Below are 22272 nucleotides of genomic sequence, written 5' to 3'. Positions count from 1 at the left end.
GGCTATTATTCCCCACAAACTTTGCTTTTGTGACCAGGACAGTGATATTTTGAAATTTACCTATTTCCAATGAGAAAACGGGCGAATTTGTGTCTTTTCGTTCACATAAAGTCAGAAAAAAACAACATATGAATCCAAATTAACATGTATTTATACTAAAGTAATACAAAAATGACTACAAAAGATTTAGAAGTGAGTAGTTTTTCGAGATTTACGATTATACTGTAAATCACTTTCACGAATCAGCCCCCAAATGTAGTCTCCCATCATGTTCTCGTTATACTGTCCTTCATTGACAGCTCATCCAGGAGCCTCAAAGCCGTGCTGCTCCATAATGGTAACCAGTACCCGTCTTTTCCCCTAGCTCACTCGGTGCACCTCAAAGAGGATTACAACAGCATCAAGACCTTGCTGGACGCCTTGAAGTATGAGGAGTACGGCTGGGACCCCCGGAAGGTGCTGATGCCACCACTGCACATCAAATTGGGCCTTATGAAACAATTTGTCAGAGCTCTAGATAAGGAGTCGGCAGCCTTCAAGTACCTTCAAGACTTCTTCCCTAAGCTGTCTGAGGCAAAGGTCAAAGCCGGTGTCTTCGTCGGACCACAGATAAAGAAGATCCTGGAGTGCAATGAATTCCCCAAGAAGCTCACTAGTAAGGAGAAAGCGGCTTGGAACAGCTTTGTCGCAGTGGTTCAGGGCTTCCTGGGCAATCACAAGGCCGAAAACTATGTGGAGCTGGTTGAGACTCTGGTGAAGAACTACGGCACAATGGGCTGTAGGATGTCCCTCAAAGTCCATATCCTTGATGTTCATCTTGATAAATTCAAGGAGAACATGGGAGCGTACTCAGAGGAGCAAGGCGAGCGCTTCCACCAGGATATACTGGACTTTGAACGCCGCTACCAAGGACAGTATAACAAGAACATGATGGGAGACTACATTTGGGGGCTGATTCGTGAAAGTGATTTACAGTATAATCGTAGATCTCGAAAAACTACTCACTTCTAAATCTTTTGTAGTCATTTTTGTATTACTTTAGTATAAATACATGTTAATTTGGATTCATATGTTGTTTTTTTCTGACTTTATGTGAACGAAAAGACACAAATTCGCCCGTTTTCTCATTGGAAATAGGTAAATTTCAAAATATTACTGTCCTGGTCACAAAATCAAAGTTTGTGGGGAATAATAGCCATTTTCTATACTTTTGAGGCATAAGCAATTAGGAAATAACACTTACTACCCAGGAACCAAAAAAAATAAAATAATAATTGTTACACGGTGTTATAAAGACCTAATTTACTTAACTGCCCATCGTTATTTTTAGAAAGTGAAATAGTACCTTTATACATTAGCTGCTTCTATACAGTAGCGACAATTGTACAAGAAACAGATTTTATACATTATTCCCTTACACAGCTTGTGTGGACATATCAATCAGTTGGCATATTGTATATTAATCATACAAGCCTTTGAATCCTAAGGCTGTGGGTTTGATAACTGTAAAGGGGTAACAAAGCTCAGTTGAAGGAGAACACAGAGGTTTGTTGGCTGCCTGTTCAGACTTGATTGGCCAAGAGGGTAAGTACTGTATGAAATCCCCTCTCTTCGTAGATTCAGGATTATTATTATTATTTATTTCTTAGCAGACGCCCTTATCCAGGGCGACTTACAATTGTTAATTACTTTTAATGGAAATGTTTACACTCAAGTAAGAGGTGTCAGCATGGGAACTAAAATGGGACCATCATATGCCTGCCTTTTTGTAGGATCAGTTGAGAACACATTTTTGCAGCAATACAATGGTAACAGACCGAAACTCTACCTCAGATACATTGATGACATCTTTGGAATTTCAACTACTTCTTATGAAGATTTGAAACAGTTCCTTCAGTCAGCATCAAATTCTCACCCAGCTTTAGAATACACATGGGACATCTCAGAGACTGGCACCAGTAGATCATTTCTAGACATTTCCATCACAGCTGAGAATTCCACTATCAACACAACTATTCACTACAAACCTACCGACTCTCATTCATGTCTACAATACGACTCCTCACACCCAAAGGCTTGCCGCGACTCAATTCCCTATTCCCAACTTTTTAAGACTCGGATGTATTTGCAGTGATGATCAAGACTTTTTCATTAAAATTTCATTTTGCAAATTGCGGTTTTCCAGACAAGATCATCAACAGTGCTAAATCCTGTGTTTCATGTTTAGACAGAAAGCTTGTTTTACATACCACTAAAAAACACACAGTGAACATAATTCCTCTAGTCCTCACTTACCATCCCACCAACAGAGAAGTACAGAAAATTGTGCAAAGAAATTTTAAAATTTTACAGCAAGATCCACCTACAGCACCTATTTTTAAAAATCCTCCACTAATGTCCTATAGAAGAGACAAGTATCTAAAAGAATACGTGGTCCACAGTGAAATTCGCTCTACTGCAGAACCTTTAAAAGGCACAGTCCCATGCAATAGACCACCGTGTACGACATGCAAATATATGAACTCCCAAACTGAGATCAGAGGCCCTAAATCATCACTCCACATCCACCAGCCCTTTACATGTACTTCTAAAGGAGTAGTGTACTGCATCATTTGCACAACATGCAACCAATTATACATTGGGGAAACAAAGACGTTTAGCAGATCGTTTTGTGGAACATTTACAAAGCATTCAAATCAACACCTTGACATTTCCAGTAGCCTGACACTTCAACAGCAATAATCACACTGCTGAAGACATCACCATCTGTGGAATCAGTCAGTATTTTGACATGATTTCCATTACACGAGAGTAGATGTTAAAACTTCATGCTGATTTGAACTTGGCTCTCACCATGATAAGCACCAACTAAGACGTAGTTTTACAGTAAACTAATGTGATCCATATGTGTCTCCATCCATTTACGTTTCCTTCCATATGATGATGTAGATATCCTTCTGTCTGGTGTTAATGGCTGAAGTGTAATGCTGGCTCCAGGGATCAGCTTATTTTGCCTCCCTGGCGCATCAGCACACACAACGGCTGCGATGCTGGCTCCGGGGATCAACCAAAGTGCGGCCTCCCCAGCGCATCAGCATGACAACCGTCTGGATTGAGCTAAGTAGGGTACATCTCTGGGGTTTTCAAGTAGGCACCTTCCATCCTCAGTGTTTCGTCGACTAGCCCACGACACCTCAAGAGGGCTCGACGGTGATTCTGGCGTCCCAGCATCACCCCCCTCCGTCCCCCACTCAACTCAGCCCAGCTTACTTACCTGTACATCAGCGTTTCTTTCTTTCTATTGTGCTTGAGATCCCCAGCCAGAATCTTTCCGTCTCAACCACAGCCAGTTGCTGCTCCTCTCTGCTGCTTCAGATAAGTTCTTCACTGTGCGACGCAACTCTTGGCCACTGAATCCGACGTCTCTGAGAAACTGGGTTGTAGAGTGTGCCACAAATCCTCGACAACCCACTTCCACTGGGTAAACCCGAACTCTCCATCCTCGCTGTTCTGCTTCAGTGGCTAGTTGAGCATACCGCAGTCTCTTCCTCTCATACGCCTCATCTACAGCATCCTCCCATGGCACTGTTAACTCTACCAGGTGAACAAGGCGTGCTAATCCAGACCACAAGACAATATCTGGTCGAAGGTTAGTGGTGGCAATCTCAGGTGGAAAAATAAGCCGTTGACCAACATCTGCCAGCATTTTCCAGTCTCTAGCAGCTTCCAGTTGTCCTGGGCGAGGATTGGTTTTAACACCTTTTCTTGGTGGTTGCTCTCCTGGGCGGAGGAATGTTGTCTTTTGTGTGTAATGTTTTGATGGAACTGGTGGCAAATTATTGGTCATGTTACGCTTGTCTTCCAATGCTAAGGCCAAACATCGCAGCACCTGGTCATGGCACCAAGTAAACCGTCCTTGGCTAAGAGCCACCTTACATCCTGTCAAAATGTGCCTTAATGTTGCAGGTGATGAACACAAAGGACATGAGGGATCCTCTCCTACCCAGAGGTTTAGGTTCTGTGGTGATGGGAGAACATCATATGTTGACCTGATGAGGAAACTGATCCTGCTCTGTTCCATTGACCATAGGTCTTGCAAATTATACTCAGAAGCAAAGACTTTCAAACTTGGAACTTTGGAGCCTCTTGGAATGAACAGTCTATTCTGACATCATCTTAACATCATCCTCAGAATGTTTTGAAAATCAACATCAAGTTTACTGCACTGTGTTACTTTTCTTTCTACACAGCTTAAGACGGGCTTTTGCCCTAAACGTCCTGAAATAAATTATTCTTTAATCATTTAAACTTTTTGTGTACAACCTATATATATATATATATATATATATATATATATATATATATATATATATATATATATATATATACATACATGAATGTTATCACAATAAACCCCTCAGAGAATGTGAACTGTTGGGAATAATTAAACTTCTCAGAGTTATCACCATTTTTAGTTACTACAGGTCTTTTAATTCAGTTTATAATTTGCCCCAGCTTGAATGAGAAAATCATTGCCTATTGAAAATCCCAGAGGTAATTATGCTATGCTATGTATAACTGGACGGATTCTATTAAAACATGCATATTTATAAACTACTAAATTACGTTGTGCATTGCTAGTAAATTAAAATGTTTGGCAAAGTAATAGTGTTAAACTAAAACTACTTAATTAAACAATAATGAGTAGAACAGCCGCAAGTTTTGAGAATGCAGGAGGTGCATTAGATGTAGATGTTTTCTGTTTATTTATACCTACATACATTGGTATTATCTCTTATGTATATTAAATATATATACCTATTATATTAGTACAGAAAAATGCAAATGGCAAAGAACTTATGGAGTGTGTCGTTATATTCATTACATTTACATAACTGTATTTCCTGCTCTTAGGAGTGTTTAATAATAGACATGTAAATAACATAAGGAACAAGTACTGGTATGTTAGAGACATAAATACAGAATTAAAAATCACTCCCGTACAGCATCATGAAAGTAAATCACCTTGACATATACCCACTGTATGATAAAAAATGTATAGTATTCAGAATTGCAGTAACAGGAACAAATAGGTCACTGCGACCCACACTCACAGTATGTGCATATGCATTCTTATAACATGGTGTGACAAGGAGGACCCTGTCTCTGGTTCTTGTGTGGATGTATGCAGCTGGGACGCGTAACAGAAGATGCGTTGCTAAGCAACCAATTGAGCAGGTAGGCTCACCCGACGCAGAGCTGATTGTGAGGTCCGGATTGCCTGGGGGGCGTGCCCGAGGAGGCTGCATGCAGCTCAAAGGGCGTCTGTGCCACAACTCAAGGCTATTGCATCGCCATGCTACACAGAGGGGCGCTTTGTTTTCATCAAGGAGGAGAGCGTCTGCTCTGCAGGATAGCTACTACGGAACCCTTCAACTGCAAAACAATGCCTGTGAAGGCTCTGCCCAGCCAGGACTGAGGCCGGGACTTCGGTAGCAACAGCAGTAGGTTAGTTTAGGGGATGTTGATCCCAACCAGTATAGAGAGGGTAACGTTGGATAGTAGGTTCCTAGAGCGGGACGTCTCTTTTAATAAGGCTAGCGCCCGCTTTGTGTGGCAGACCTTTATTTTTTTTAGCTTTGTTTTGTTTTCTTTATTAAATCTGACACTAGGGCTGCCATTGCTGGTACCCTAGTGACAGCACTTGTGTTAAATAAATCTGCTCGCCTTTGTGGCATTTTAACACCCAATGCTATGTGTCTGACGTATTATTATTCAGTGAAAACCCACAGACATAACACTTTCCCCTGTTGCACATGTGTGGCAATGGGCTCCGTCCCTGTGTGTATTTTTGTGTTTTATGTTGTATGTAGTGTGTTAATGTTGGTGTATAGATATTGCTGCACAGGATATAAATGGGTGTGTGTAGCACAAGTGTTTAAAATGTATAATTGTATTTAGGCACGGGGATTGCATTTCACTTCACGTGCATTTAAAGTACTTAATATGTGAGCACGGAGTTTTCACAAATTAGTTCACGTGCTGGGATTCAAGTGAATAATTAATTGGTAATTGAATCCCAGTACAACTGTATATATAGATGCACGTTTTACTCAGGGGTTGTGTGTTCGGTGAGGGGAGAATGGGTGTGGAGAAGGAAAAAATAAAAAGGAAAAGAAAAAGGAAAAAGGAAATATAAGTTTGTCTGACTCACCGTGTTTGTTTGTCTATTCATCCACTGTTTGTTTAGTGTTAATCCGTTTTGTTTGTCTATTTATTTTGGCCTTGAGTGCCGTGTCCTGTGTTTTGTTCAACCTTTTATTTTTGTTTGTTTATTAAACACACTGAGCGCAGCCATTGCACTTCAGTTTCAACTCCAGTACTGTCTGTGTGTGTGATTCTTTCTGGCCTGACGTCATCCCTGCAGCTAGCCTGTCACAACATGGTATAGCAAAAAAAAATTAAAAGGATAGGTTTATTCACTATTATTATTAATATATAACTATTAATATCACAATAAATAATATGTTTATTAAATTGTATAAAACCACTAAAATAGATCTGTGTTCTTAGCTTGTGCTGATGAATGTCGTGAATGTCGCCAAAAAGACTACAATTATTATTTGTTTATTTAGCAGACGCCTTTATCCAAGGCGACTTACAGAGACTCGGGTGTGTGAACTATGCATCAGCTGCAGAGTCACTTACAACAACGTCTCACCCGAAAGACGGAGCACAAGGAGGTTAAGTGACTTGCTCAGGGTCACACAATGAGTCAGTGGCTGAGGTGGGATTTGAACCAGGGACCTCCTGGTTACAAGACCTTTTCTTTAACCACTGGACCACACAGCCTCCTACAATAGGAAGAGCAAGCTCTATTTGATTTAAAAGTGCAGATATCTCAAAGAAAGGACTGAGATTCTTTCTTATACATCACTGCAACCTTGACTTTTGATTCTATATTTTGATAGCTGAAAGAAAAGTTTATTCCAGAGGTTTAAAAAACAAAACAGTATAAAATGTCTGAATTGTAAGTGCAGACAACTAGCCACATTCCTTAACTTCAGTCTTCTGCTCCTTTTTAAACAAATAGTAGAGGATTTTAGTGGTTAACTATTGCTACCCTGTAACTAAGGCATTTCTTCTTTTATGTTTATGTATATGTACATGTGTCCATGTCTTCAAATCTCATGTGTATTCTAACATGAAACTGAATTCATAGTAAATTAAGCTTTAAAAAGCTACACACTGGTGTTTGTAAACATACAGTAACAAAATGTTAAATCTGGTGACCGCTCCTGCTGTGTAACCTGGGAGTTATGCATGGCTAGCTGTGAAAATTAAATTTACATCATTAGTTAACCTCAGAACTGTAACTCCAGTGTGAAACCAGACCCATTGTTAAAAAGCAATTACAAAAGATTTAAGTGTAATTCTAAAAGCTGTAAACTGTTCTAGTCTTTTTTGGAGCATCTGAAGTAGGATTTTCCCCAAGTATCAATAGTGTTTGTTCAACAGCCAAGTAAGATGAAAGGGCATACATAATAACAGGGGTAGTTGTATAGCAGTTGTTTCTAAACGAGTCACTTAGTAAATACGAACAAGTAGAATGACAGTTGTTTTCAATCCACCATTGTTATTTTATAAGGATTTTAATGGAAATGATATAGTGTTGTCCAAACAATTTCCTAGCAGCAATAGTAATATTTGACCAGTCCATCTGGTGGCACTGTTTGCTTAGTTACAATCTTAATCAAATAAGTTAGAACATTTGCAAAACCAAAATTCATACAGTAAATGCTGAATACATAAAATGTATTATTTTTTATTTCAATTGTTTTCCATAGGATTTCTCTATCCAAATACAGTGGTCTCTATTTATTTTGCTATATGATTTATCGTACATATCATTGTGAAATAATGAAAACTGAATTAGTGAATATACATATTTTATATATACTTTGTTTTTTTAAACGTGGTGTTTCAGTGCTGTACAGACGTTCTATGTCGTTATCCATTAGAGCTTCAGCTTTATTTGGATGATTGCCTTTACCTTGTTTTAATTTCCCATTCCTCTCCAGTTTCTCTGCGATACGAATGTACCAGCTTTACATCATTTTTTTAAAATGTATTCTCATTTTGTTGATCATTAATGAACATTTCTGTACTGTGGGTGTTGTCGGGTGATTGAAAACGAGACATTTTGTGTTTGAATTGAAAGTGATCGTCTCAAGGAGTCGTATGGGTCAAAGTTCAAGTATATTTTCCTCTAGAGTAATTATTACTTTTTGACGTCACTACTGTGGTATTATGCTTTTTGTTTTCGAATATCTTAGTATGCAAATATAGCCTTCATCCATGTATTATATATATATATATATATATATATATATATATATATATATACAGGGTATATATATATATATATATATATATATATATATATATATATATATATATATATATGTATATGTATATATATATGTATGTATATATATATATATATATATATATGTATATATTAGGACTGTCAGTTAATCGCAGTTAACTTCTGCGATTAATACGTAAATGTTTTTAGAGATTCATTATTTTAACGAAGTTAATCGCATTGCTGTGTCTTGAGCCTTTCGGCACACTGTACTTCAATCCTGGCCGCAGCAACGTTATATATATATATATATATATATATAATCGTGGCAAAGTGTATGGAAAACTTATAGACGGGAGATACTACAGGGTGAGAATTTTACAAAGCTTTTATCCCATGTAACGAACTTGTAGTCCCTGGGTTTGGACTAGCCATATAGAAAAACTACACTTCCCAGAAGTCCCAGGGGTTTCAAAAGATCTGTAATGGTTATTCACTACCAAACTAACTGATTAGTTAGTGCTCCAAATAAGGAGATTAAGGTGATTGGTCGAGCAAGGTTCCAGCTGTCCGTATATTGGATGGATACAAACAGTTGGAGCTTTGTCACATAATCGAAATCTCTGTGCTGCCTCACAGAATGTAAAGAACTGGTAGCCATCTTGTTTATTGTTTACAGTTACAGATGTACAGTAACTATACAACTGAGTGACCAATTACCAGCTAAAAAATCTCAAAATTGGTAAGCAGACATGCCAATTTGGATGAAGAACAATTAAATGAACTCGAAGATATCAAAACGGAAGAAAATACCAAAAAAAAAATCACTGTCTTTCAGGACTGGCTGAAACAAAAAAAAAAATGTCTCTACTGGAGAAAATGCATAACTTAAGAAAATCTTTATAACATACTAAGGGGGTTCCATGGAAATGTAAGACTGCCCATGGAGAAGAATATACCATTTCAAACTACATTAGTCTCTGAGATGGAATAAACCACTGTCTAAATGAAAACAGAACTGGCGAATCTGTTAATATACACTCACCCCGACTTTGTCACTTCAAATATACTTTTTAGCAGTTGTAAATACTACAGAAAAACCAAAAAAGTGTGCACATTATCCACCCCTTTCCGACACAGACCTTAATGTGGTCTAGTGGTTAACATCCAGGGCTTGTAACCTGAAGGTCACCGGTTCAGATCCCACCTCTACCACTGACTGACACACTGTGTGACCCTGAGCAAGTCTCTTAACCTCCTTGTGCTCCATCCTGCGGATGAGATGTTAAATCATTGTAACTGACTCTGCATATAATGCACAGTTCACAGCCTACCTCTGTAAAGCGCTTTGTGATGGTGGTCCACTATGAAAGGCGCTATATAAAAATAAAGATATTATTATTATTATTATTATTATTATTATTATTATTATATTCTGTACAGTAGTTATCATATAGTTCCCAATAGCTGTAACAATCCTCATGGCATCAAGAACATCTGCTGTATGTTACTTAAATCAGGAGGCTTTGTGGTCCAGTGGTTAAAGAAAAGGGCTTGTAACCAGGAGGTCTCCGGTTCAAATCCCACCTCAGCCACTGACTCATTGTGTGATCCTGAGCAAGTCACTTCACCTCCTTGTGCTCCGTCTTTCGGGTGAGACGTAATTGTAAGTGACTCTGCAGCTGATGCATAGTTCACACACCCTAGTCTCTGTAAGTCACCTTGGATAAAGGCGTCTGCTAAATAAACTAATAATGAAAAAGATTGCCAATGTATCAGCGAAAAGGGCTAAAAAAGTGACAGATCGTAATCTTACTATTATAACCCAGACACTTTACAGCAGTAATACATTCAGCTTCCATAATGCATCGATTGCAACTGATAACACATATTGTTACTTCAGGCCCTATTTTTCTCAAATAAATACAAAATTGACTGACAATAGTGGCTTCTTCTAGTAACTCTTAGAATTTTAAATCATGATGTATAAAAAAGTTTTTCTTGCACTGTGTTTGCAGAATTTATCATTCTGTACTTTCAGCTTGTAAGCAAAACTGCATGTACATTACGTGTGCATCCTGGCATGACAAATCTGCCTGATAATCCCTCACATCAATCACAAAACAACCAATCTCCTCCCGGATTTGGCACAAAAAAGCACTACCAATTCTGTAAGATTTCAGCATTACCTTCTCCATCATTAACCATTTAAAGTACCTGGGAGAGACAGCCAGGCAAAACAAAAAGGAGCCACTATTAGGGCATCAGCATGAGAGTTTGTTTTTTTTTCAATCCAGAGCTGTAGAATATGTTGGGTCTTTCTTCACATCATTTTTTTTTGTTTTTGTAATAGCAGTCATAGTAAACTACTATTGTAAACTACTGTATGGCACTTATTTAAATAAAATATGAAAGCTTCTTTTTACCTCATTACATACAGTATTCTGAAGTTATTATTTTTTTCATTAAAATATATTAACCACGTTTTATTGTTATTATTACTGTAGATATTTGAAAGTCATAATTGTTTTTATAGACCTTGTTACAGTAGTCAAGTATCTTCGTTTTAAAGCTAGCAAAGTAGAAAAATAAATAAGGAATAATAATTAAAGAAAAGCTATTTGCATTCAGTTGCTTCTACCAAGTGCAGATGCTGAAAGATTTGCAACTGAAGTAACATTTGGCCCTGGAAAGTAATTATATTACTTGTCAATATTAGATTTTTAAAAAGTAATATGTTACTGTTTCTCAAAAAAGTCATCTGATTACAGGTAGCTTGTCACTGTAACATGTTAGGCAACCCTGACTGCCAACATAACAATATAAATCCTACATTTTAAATTTAGCTGTATTAAAAATAGTAGAGTATTAAAATAGTCATGTTACTTTGTATAAAACACTTTCCATGTTGTGTCCTGAGTCACAAAGTATTGTGTTTGTCTTCAATTAATTCCCCTCTGTGACACCTCTGTGGATAAAGGAATTTGTACAGGAACTTCACCACCTGCAACACATTATTTCATTTAGAGCAATTCTGCTTAACATCAAAAAATGAAATTACCTTTAGAAGAATCTCAACACACCAAAATACACACACATCAATTGTAGGATCATTAACCAATATGATACAGGTTTAATGCATGAGTGCAAGCCTTTTATGCTCATATTAAAGAGCAAGTTGATAGGGGTATACAAATATAGTGTTATACAATACTTACTCATGTGCTACTTTATGAATTGCATTTGTGTCATTTTTAGTTTTTTTTTTTTGAGTGTGTTGCTACAAGTAGAGTGTATAAACCTCAACAATCAGAACTTTATCTAATGTTCTCTGGGAAACACATTGAAAAACACAGTCATATCTCCCCACTATTGATACAGACCCAGTCAATTACAACCATTGTCTGGTGTTAATTAAAACCTCCTCTATCCATCTCAGCTGTAGACTTGCTAATTAAAGTCTGATGGTATTTAATGGAAAATTATGTTCTCAGCATCGGATGTCATTTGTCTTTCAGAATTCCTTTTGTTATTTGTGTGAGCTGTACTGTCCGCTTAACCTCAGGTAAGATTTGTATTTACACTACTAATCACTTTTTATTGCTTGCATTACAATTGATGCCAGTTTAAAACACAACAATGCATGCTTAATAATTTCTGTGAGAACTCTTAAAAACCCTTTTTTATGTAGATATAAATATGGGAGTTTTTATTGCAGTTATAAAATGCAATGGTTAAATACATTCAAATTTGTTCTGCAAAATATATTGCTGCCTATTGGCAATCAGTTAATTTGCTGGTTTAGGGTTGCAGTTTATGAGCACTACATGCTGCAAAATGGCAATTCCCTTCATATTTCCTGCTGTCCTTACCCCGCTATACTTAACATGCTAAGCAAACAAGATTTACTCCATCCTTGTTATGAGTGTACTTGACTCCAGTGGCATTCACAAACGCTGTTTTATTACAGTAATCCGTTGCATATCTGCCCATTGCATATCCGCCCACACCGTTTATCTGCCACGATCAATCCCACCGAAGTTTTTGTATACTGTGTTTGTGCTCCATGCGCTACCATTGCTGGTAGTGTCACGTGAGCTGTTCAGTATGTTGACTTGATATGTAAGTAAATCCTGTTCGCCTGCAGGGCGTATTAACATCAACCTCCGTCTCGATCTCTTGTCTGTCACTCAGCAGTGATTGCACGCACCCACACGACAGATGGCTACCCTGTCACAAGCATTAATACCCTGTATCTTTCTAAACAAGGGATTTAGGGGAGCCCCCTAATAAAAGCAGAATTTCAAAACAATAATTGGGTGAATATAGTAATTGTTACATCTGTGTATAATGGTATTTAAAACAGGATTAATTTATCCGACTTTTTACATATCCACCATTACTCTGGTCCCACCGCAGTCAGATCCGTGGTGGACTACTATACTTTACCACTAAATATAAACTAAACAAGTTTATCAACTGTTTCCCACTGGCGACAGAACAAAGCAAGGTTAATTTCCAACGTTAATGCCAAGAGCAAAGTGATTTTTTGGAATCATCACTATGCCCACACTTTAAATTAAGACACCTACAGTATTGATAGCAGCATAGCTTAAGCATTTACAGTATAACACATTTAAAAAAAGAACAAATATTGAACAAATGGCTTATTGCTGTGTGCCGAGCAGCCTGAATAAAGTTCCATGGGTGCTTAAATCATCCGGTAGTTGAAAAGCCATCTTGTCATATAATTTGAATGGAATGTGGACAGCTGATCAGTGCTAGAATTGAGTAACCAGCGCAGCTCAAAGTCAAGCAAATTGAGATTTTGTGAAAAGTGATAACTGAATATTGGAGTGACAGAACCCAGAACCTTTCACAATGCAAACATCATAGCATGGTAAAGGAAAATGTAAAAAAAATATATAACAATAATAATTCAATTACACATGAAGCTACATGTACTTTCTCTTTAAAAATGTCAAGAGCTGGTGGTTTACTGTCTGTTAATGAACAATTATAATGACACTAACTGCCAATAAACAAAATTGTTACAAACCCAAATATGACAGAAGGTTAAGGAAATTTGCTAAATAATACTGAGTTTGATATCACCAAATAGCTTTACATTGTAATTTCAACTGGATGAACATCTTAAGAGTGTACAATAAAGGCAATATTTATAAAACATAACAAAACATTTCCCAATAAAAATCCTTTCCTCACATGCACTTTGTGTCTAGAAATTTCCGTAGCTGTTTTCTAATAAAGGTCTTGTTTTTACACTATCAGTTCTTTCCATTTGCAGATCAAGCCTCTTGACATTTCATCTCATTAAAGCCCATATTGGATGGTTGATCAGTGTTCCAGTAACCATGAGGGAAAAAAGCTTTCCCGTGGGTTCTTAATTCTTAAAGCAGAACACTGTCTGACAAAGCTTAATTACATGGCAGATAACTTAGGGTCTACCAAACAGATACTATAAGAACGTTTACAAACAAGGAGGACATTCGGCCCACCTTGCTCGTTTGGTTGTTAGTAGCTTATTGATCCCAGAATCTCATCAAGCAGTTTCTTGAAGGATCCCAGGGTGTCAGCTTCAACAACATTACTGGGGAGTTGGTTCCAGACCCTCATAATTCTCTGTGTAAAGAAGTGCCTCCAATTTTCTGTTCTGAATGCCCCTTTATCTAATCTCCATTTGTGACCCCTGGTCCTTGTTTCAGGTCAAAAAAGTCCCCTGGGTCGACATTGTCTATACAGTTTAGGATTTTGAATGCTTGAATCAGATCACCGCGTTGTCGTCTTTGTTCAAGACTGAACAGATTCAATTCTTTTAGCCTGTCTGCAAACGACATGCCTTTTAAACCCGGGATAATTCTGGTTGCTCTTCTTTGCACTCTTTCTAGAGCAGCAATATCCTTACTGTAACGAGGTGACCAGAACTGAACACAATATTCTAGGTGAGGTCTTACTAATGCATTGTAAAGTTTTAACATTACTTCCCTTGATTTAAATTCAACACTTCTCACAATATATCTGAGCATCTTGTTGGCCTTTTTTATAGCTTCCCCACATTGTCTAGATGAAGACATTTCTGAGTCAACATAAAACTCCTAGGTCTTTTTCATAGATTCCTTCTTCAATTTCAGTATCTCCCATATGATATTTATGATGCACATTTTTATTGCCTGCGTGCAGTACCTTACACTTTTCTCTATTAAGTGTCATTTGCCATGTGTCTGCCCAGTTCTGAATGCTGTCTAGATCATTTTGAATGACCTTTGCTGCTGCAACAGAGTTTGCCACTCCTCCTATTTTTGTGTCGTCTGCAAATTTAACAAGTTTGCTTACTATACCAGATTCTAAATCATTAATGTAGATTAGGAATAGCAGAGTACCTAATACTGATCCCTGTGGTACACCACTGGGTACCTCGCTCCATTTTGAGGTTTCTCCTCTAATCAATATGTTCTGTTTTCAACATGTTAACCATTCCCTAATCCATGTGCATACATTTCCTTGAATTTGTATTGCGTTCAGTTTGAGATTTAATCTTTTATGCGGGACTTTGTAAATTAAATACAGTACATCCTCTATCAGAAGTAGAGATCAAAGAATGGTGAATTTTTCTTTTTTTTTTTTTTAAAGTGTATTTGTTAAAGGCCCTTATTCAGTATAGTAAATATAAAATTACTGCCAGCACGGCCTAACTGGGAATTTGCCAAATTTGTGAACTGAAGAGATGATTCTGTACTCTACTGTCATGTTTATTTCATCACCCTAAACTCCCTGCTGATTCGATACGCTGTTTTAGGAGTGGAGTTTTGCTTTGCTATAGACTGCTTGGAATTCTTCTGTTCTAAGTTGAAACTGAACGAAGTCCAACACTTGCCAATACATTCAGCAACAATTAGCAAATTCTTACTCTCTAGCCTCTGTTTTACATCACAAATAAGACTGTAAATTTATGTATGCTTGGTTTCTTTTCTGAAAGGAAAGCCTGGAGGACAGTCAAAGCATGAGAAACAAAATGGCAATAAACTAATTCAATTTTGACCTAAGCTGAAGTCATAACCCTCAGCTACCACTGAGAATGATGAATGAATTGATTCAATATGCCATCTGTTTAATCAGCAGGTCCACTCGTAACTACATTTCTCATCTAATCTAATATTACATATAACCACTCTACCTATTTATTTTTTGATACCCAATTTGAGGGCTGTAGAAAAATTGTTTTGGTTCAGTTTTTATTTTTTCCTAACGTGTAAAGAACCATATTGCAACCTGCCCTAATCATGAGATGGAGTCAGCAATTTTCCATAGGGTTAGCAAACAAGACTTTTAAGGTTTGCCCACTGATACCCAATGAGTTCTCTTTGCAAGACAAGCATCTCCATTAAGTAAAAACATATGTTTTAAAGACTGCACAGATGCCCTTGATCATGCTTGATGCACTGTGTGCACTTCTTTCTTTGATACAAAAACAAGATAATAAATTCACTTGCCCGCCACATATAAAAATATAAATACAGTGGCTATAGCAGCTTGACATTAACTTGCAGCACTGCTTCACAACTTGACTTTGCACTTAAAACAGATTGTGGAAGATGGGTGAAAAGGTTCAGCTTGTATTTAAACCCTGAAAATGTATCCAGGGCTCTCTGCGCTCCTCTTAGAATAGAACCTAAGAAGCTGTTTTTAAAGCATTAACTCTATGTGATATCTATCAACAGATGCATAAATACCTATTCAATTGAATGATTTTACACCACTAGAATGCTTCTTCCTGGCTATTCTATTGTATTGGAAGAAACTGCTGACAGTTACACCTTGTCTATGTTAATTTAGACTTTACTCTAACCTGAAGTGCTTAAGCACTGTTAAGGTTAAAAGTTACTGAGGACACTAACAGGAGCAGTTCTTACGACACACTTATCCAACCACATGGAGGAACCATTTGACAAAGCAAGAAGAAATGTTTTATTTACACTCTTCAGTCTTGCAATACAAATCTTTTGTAGCACCTTTAAATATTTCAAGAAGAACACTATAAAAAGGCGCAACTGAGCAGGTTCTTTACTTACATATTCCTCGTATGAGTCGTGGGTTGCTGGAGGTGGGGCTGGTCTGTACCCTGGTGCCCCTGGAGCCCCCCTTGCACGCGGGGCTGGCACAACTGGCAGACCAGGCAGTGATCCACGGTTCACAGGCACTCCTCTTGGTGTGACGGACCCTCTTCCTGGGGGAGGGGGAGGGACTGCTGCTCCTCGGCCCCTGAAATAACCAATTGTTAATTGATAAACTTTGGACCAAGCTATTTAGTCTTCAACCCCAACCCCAAACAGTTAGTATGAGAAGGATAAGTCATTCAGCCAATGTCACACAGTGAGTCAGCAGCTGAATAGGATTGTGAATTACATACCTGGAATATCATGTAGTTACTATAGTTGTGGAAACATACAAGGGTTGGACAGAAATAAGAAAGACTAGTTCAAACAACTGAGTATAATATAGTACAATTGAGTGCACTGTATGGTCACTACTGGTAGGCCAAACAGCGCTGATTCAACATGGAAAATCTTTTCTCATTTCAAAATCATTCCTTATCACAATCATCACTTGGATACAGGAACTAATGCCCCAAAGCCCCCCCCCCCCCCCCCAAGTGTGGCACTGAAAGCACAGTCAATCTGTAAGGAAACACTTCATGCTATTCCAGTGTGACACTAATCCGCACATGAATATATCATTTTAACAGCTGTCCATTCTTGTTTTCGAATGCCTGCTGTACATGTAAGGAGTTATTGTAAGGGTGGTTTTACATTTTTTGCTAATCTTTGTTTGAAGAAAGATGGCGCTGTATAATACATTTGTCACAACTTGTCTATTTCTGACATTGTCTCAAGAAATTATATTTTCAGAATGCTCTTATTTTATAAGCGATTATGGTGATTATATTTACCAGTTTGCTTGTAAGCAAACATAAATTAGATGTAATGTATCATTCATGTTGCAGATTTGCTCTAGAGTGATCCCCTTTGACACATCATTGTTATACAGTATGTAGATAGAACTAGGCTAGCTCTCACTTATGAACTGGAGCCTTTTTAATTGGTATTGTTTGTATTTAAGGTTTTTAAAGGCTTTGTACCTTCTTATTTGTGTGTTCTGGTGGAAAGAACTAGCGTTGGCTATAGTTTACACTCTCAGGATTCTGTTAATTTGGCTGTTCCAAGGGTTCAAATGTATGGGAGAATTATCTTTTGCATATTAACTCCCAAAGATGTGCAGTGGAATTGTTTCCATCATAGTACGAAGATGGAATTTGATAATCAATCTTTCTCTGGTTTTAAAGATCGTATTTGGGAATTGCTTTGAACCGCCTGCCAATGCTTCTCCTTCAGTCCACATTAACAAATAGACAGTGTGTCTTTTTTATTCTATTCTTTGATCTCTGTATGCTGCTGATTAAGTTTGAACCAGACACGTTTTTATTGTGTTTGTACTTTTTAATCTTTTTATCTTTTTGTTGTTTTCCAGGACCCCCTTGTAAATGAGGCCTTGGTCTCAATGGGTAAATATCCTGGTTAAATAAATAAATACATGAAGTAAACTAACATTGTTGTTCACTGAAGAATGGAATGACAGTACTGAATTGGTATATTATTCCTATTTCCTCCTGTTCCTATTTTCTATTCGTATTCCATGCTGAAGCAGCACACCTTAAAAAAACCTAATAATGACTATGGAATATTCTGTCAACAAGAGCTAGCACAGTTTCAAAACATTCAAGAATCCAAAAAATATTGACGGATCGAAAGACCTAAAGGTGAATTGATGTTCTTGTGGTTCAGGGAGTTTGCAAGTTTGATCCTCAGTCTAAGATGGCTCACATTGAAGTTAGTACTCTGCATACCGCAGTTTGCATGCCTAGAGGATCTATGAATTTCTGCTTGGTACGAGAAAATCACCATAAGGGAACAGATTTTTCTGTTTGGTCCCTGACCTCATTTTTTGGAACAGAGACAGGCGTTGGCAGTGGTATAAAACCTCTGGAAACCCACGTTCAGGTGCTGCTTAGTCCCTTCCGTGGGTTTCCAAATGATGCAGGAATGAGACAGAAATGCTATACCAATCAATAAAATCTAGGGAAATTGATGTGATTTACACAACTCCCCAAGAAGAGATGGACCAGAAGTAAAATAGTCTGCCTCAAGGACCTATTATTTAACATTGTTTGTGAGATGAAGGTGCTGTGCCTGTATTGCTGCTGACGTGGTCAGACTTGTTACTGAACGTATTACAATGGGAACTAATGAGTGACATTCACATAATTAGTATTGTTGTCATATTACTTTAAAAATATTTGAGATAATGTATGCAAATGTGAATCATTTATGCTACTTATAATTATGGCTTGAACCTTTCAGTGCATCACCTTGCAGCAACTGTAGGAGGGAGCCGAATGCCCCGTCCTCCAACTCCTCTCCCTCGGCTTGAGTCTTCTGAGCCATTCAGATACGAGAGTTCTCTTAGCTGCTCTTGGCGTATCTCATCATTATAATCCTGCCAAATAAAAAATAAAAAATTGTCAGAAGAATAGTGATAGTTCCATCTTTAATTCAACAGTTCATTTCCAGATCCAAAGGCCTTATTTTTAAATTCAACTGGTTAAATTCCAACTATGCTTTCTCCCAACTGTTCTTTCTGAAAGGAAAACACATCTAAAGCAAATTAAAGCAAATAAAAAAATAACTTAGGACTCCAAGCAGCCACATTAAAAGTCTGACTTGTTTTTCTGGTTTTGTAACTTTATTGGGTTCAGAAACACATTGCATAGCTTTCAGAATTTAGCAGTGTTGGGGAGTAACGCATTTCATGTAACACATTACTGTAATCCATTTACATTTTCAGTAACTGGTTACTGTAATGGTTCCTTTTTCATAGAGGTAACTAAATGTGGTAACACATTATATTTCAAGTGAAAAAATAACATAGTTACTTTTAGTTATATTTAAAAAAGGACTATGACTTATGCATAGCATAGAATTCAGAAAGCACTTCAACAGTGCAAGTCAAACCTTACACATGAATGTGTTTTTTATGTCATCTTGCTGTAAAACGGCGTCAGAAATTATATTTTTGTACTTTAGCTCAGGGCTTTATTTGCATTCAGCAGTGGTGTGGGAATATATTTAATTTAATCTAGCACACCGATTAAAACCAATGAAAGAATGTATGAAAGAATCAAAAATGGTAAATATTCTGCTGTCACTAAACACTACTCAAGCCTCTTGTTTTGGTGCAGCATTGTGTTGAAAAGAAAGTGTTAACTGGAAAGCGAAAGTATTAAATGATCATATGATTTCTATTTCTAGAAATCATTCCTAATATTATGAGGACATCAGGGAGGCAAATCTTTGCAGTTACACTGACAATAAAGAGCTTGGATTTTCATATATTCAAATTATAATTATAATGGAATTGTGAGAACTGCCTTATTATATATATATATATATATATATATATATATATATATATATATTTTAGGGCTGTCAAGCGATTACATTTTTTTATCGCGATTAATCTCACGATTAAAAAAGTTAATCTCGTTTTTAATCGCATATTAAATTGTTACAATTACTACATCCATTGAATTTAAATTGGTTTTATTACTGATGCTATTGTTTTTATTATCCTTAACTGTAAACAAAATTGTTTAAAATGTATTTATTTATGTATTTATTTAACCAGGAAATTTACCCATTGAGACCACCACCAAAATGTACTAGGGGCAGTAATTTAAAAATTACAAATACAACCAACACAATAAAATGTGCGGTTCAAGCTTGATCAGCAGCATACAGAGATCAGAAAACAATACATAGGATATCTATTTTTAAACGTGATTGTGAACTGAATTTTTTTTTTTTTAAATAAAATTATAAATATGTAGCTATAGTAAGCACTTCCAGGAAATGAACTGTTAATTGTGAAGAGAACATACAAAAAAAAGGGGAAAAAAGTTTTTATTGAGAAAAAAAATGATATATTAAAAATACAAAACTGAAAGATCATAATTGGTTAAGTCTCCACCCCCCTGAGTTAATACTTGGTGGAAGCACCTTTGGCAGCAATTACAGCTGTGAGTCTGTTGGGATAGGTCTCTACCAACTTTGCACACCTAGATTTGGCAATATTTGACCATTCTTCTTTACAAAACTGTTCAAGATCTGTCAAGTTCCTTGGGGAGCGTTGATGAACAGCAATCTTCAAGTCATGCCACAAATTTTCAATTGGATTTAAGTTGGAGCTCTGACTGGCCACTCAAGGACATTTACCTTTTTGTTCCTTAGCCACCCCAGTGTAGCTTTGGCTGTGTCCTCTGGGTCTTTGTCATGCTGAAAGGTGAACTTCCTTCCCAGTTTCAGCTTTCTTGCAGAAGGCAGCAGGTTTTCCTCAAGGACTTCTCTGTACTTTGCTCCATTCATTTTCCCTTCTATCCTAACAAGTGCCCCAGTCCCTGCCGATGAGAAACATCCCCATAACATGATGCTGCCACCACCATGCTTCACAGTAGGGATGGTGTTCTTTGGGTGATGCGCTGTGTTGGGTTTGCGCCAAACATAACGCTTTGCATTTAGGCAAAAAGTTCAATTTTAGTTTCGTCAGACCACAAAACTTTTTCCCACATGGCTACAGAATCTCCTGAGTGTTATTTTGCATACTTCAAACGGGATTCAAGGTGGGCTTTCTTGAGTAATGGCTTCCTTCTTGCCACCCTACCATACCGGCCAGATTTGTGGAGTGCTTGGGATATTGTTGTCACATGCACACTTTGACCAGTCTTGGCCATAAAAGCCTTTAGCTCTTGCAAAGTTGCCATTAGCCTCTTGGTAGCCTCTCTGATCAGTCTCCTTCTTGCTCGGTCATCCAGTTTGGAGGGCTGGCCTGATCTAGGCAGGGTCTTGGTGGTGCCATACACCTTCCACTTCTTAATAATCGTCTTGACTGTGCTCCAAGGGATATTCAAGGCCTTTGATATTTTTTTATACCCATCCCCTGATCTGTGCCTTTCAACAACTTTGTCCCGGAGTTCTTTTGAAAGCTCCTTGGTGCTCATGGTTGAGTCTTTGCTTTGAAATGCACTACCCAGCAGAGGGAACCTACAGGAACTGCTGAATTTATCCTGAAATCATATGAATCACTACAATTTAACACAGGTGGAGGCCACTTAACTTGGTGTGTTATTTTGAAGGTGATTGGTTACACCTGAGCTAATTTAGGATTGCTATTACAAGGGGAGTGGACACTTATCCAACCAAGCTAATTCAGTTTTTATTTTTAATTAATTTTCTACAAATTTCGAGAATATTTTTTTCACTTGGAAGTTGTGGGGTAGGATGTGTAGATAAATGGAAAAAAAAACTATTTTAATGCATTTTAATTCGAGGCTATAAGGCAACAAAAGGTGAACATTTTGAAAGGGGGTGTACACTTTCTATATAATATATATATAATGTTCTAGGTTATGCGCTTAAATGTCATGGTTTTACAGAATGTGTTTTGTGAAATAAAGGCATGCGTCCATATAGAGAAATGGTGAGACATCTGGACAGTATCTTGACATACACAGCAGAGCAACATTCAAATGAATGTGACACCTTTCATAACTATTAGACGAGAAGGCTAGAGATAGAACATCCTGCTGAATATTTAATATTATTATAGTTCATAACCTTACATTCAAGACAGCTCGTACTTCACAAAGATCCCAATTCCCCTGTGTGTACATATTGAAATAAAAGCTTTAACTACTCTATTCATCTGACCTATCAAGTTTATGCTTTTATTGAGATAATTAATTATTCTTTGTAAATCCATAGCAAATAAATGTG

The 22272-nt window shown here is 37.4% G+C and overlaps 1 protein-coding gene across 6 annotated transcripts in view; it reads right to left on the bottom strand.

The window, feature by feature from the left end:
- LOC117402636 (KH domain-containing, RNA-binding, signal transduction-associated protein 2-like) overlaps positions 1–22272 on the bottom strand; it is a 172147-nt gene that overhangs the window by 38699 nt on the left and 111176 nt on the right. For all 6 annotated transcript variants that reach the window (XR_004544476.3, XR_004544477.3, XR_004544478.3 and 3 more), the window contains 2 exons: positions 18813–18940; positions 16459–16648 (listed from right to left, as the gene is read on the bottom strand). Coding sequence is in view for 3 of the 6 variants with exons in the window: in XM_034003976.3 (XP_033859867.1) it covers positions 16459–16648; positions 18813–18940 (318 nt within the window). In the remaining 3 variants the exon portion in view is untranslated. The remainder of the gene's footprint in view (positions 1–16458; positions 16649–18812; positions 18941–22272) is intronic.

Source organism: Acipenser ruthenus, chromosome 5 (assembly GCF_902713425.1).
Source record: "Acipenser ruthenus chromosome 5, fAciRut3.2 maternal haplotype, whole genome shotgun sequence".
NCBI classification, from domain to species: Eukaryota; Metazoa; Chordata; class Actinopteri; order Acipenseriformes; family Acipenseridae; genus Acipenser; species Acipenser ruthenus.
This window is presented reverse-complemented; position numbering and strand designations above follow the sequence as displayed.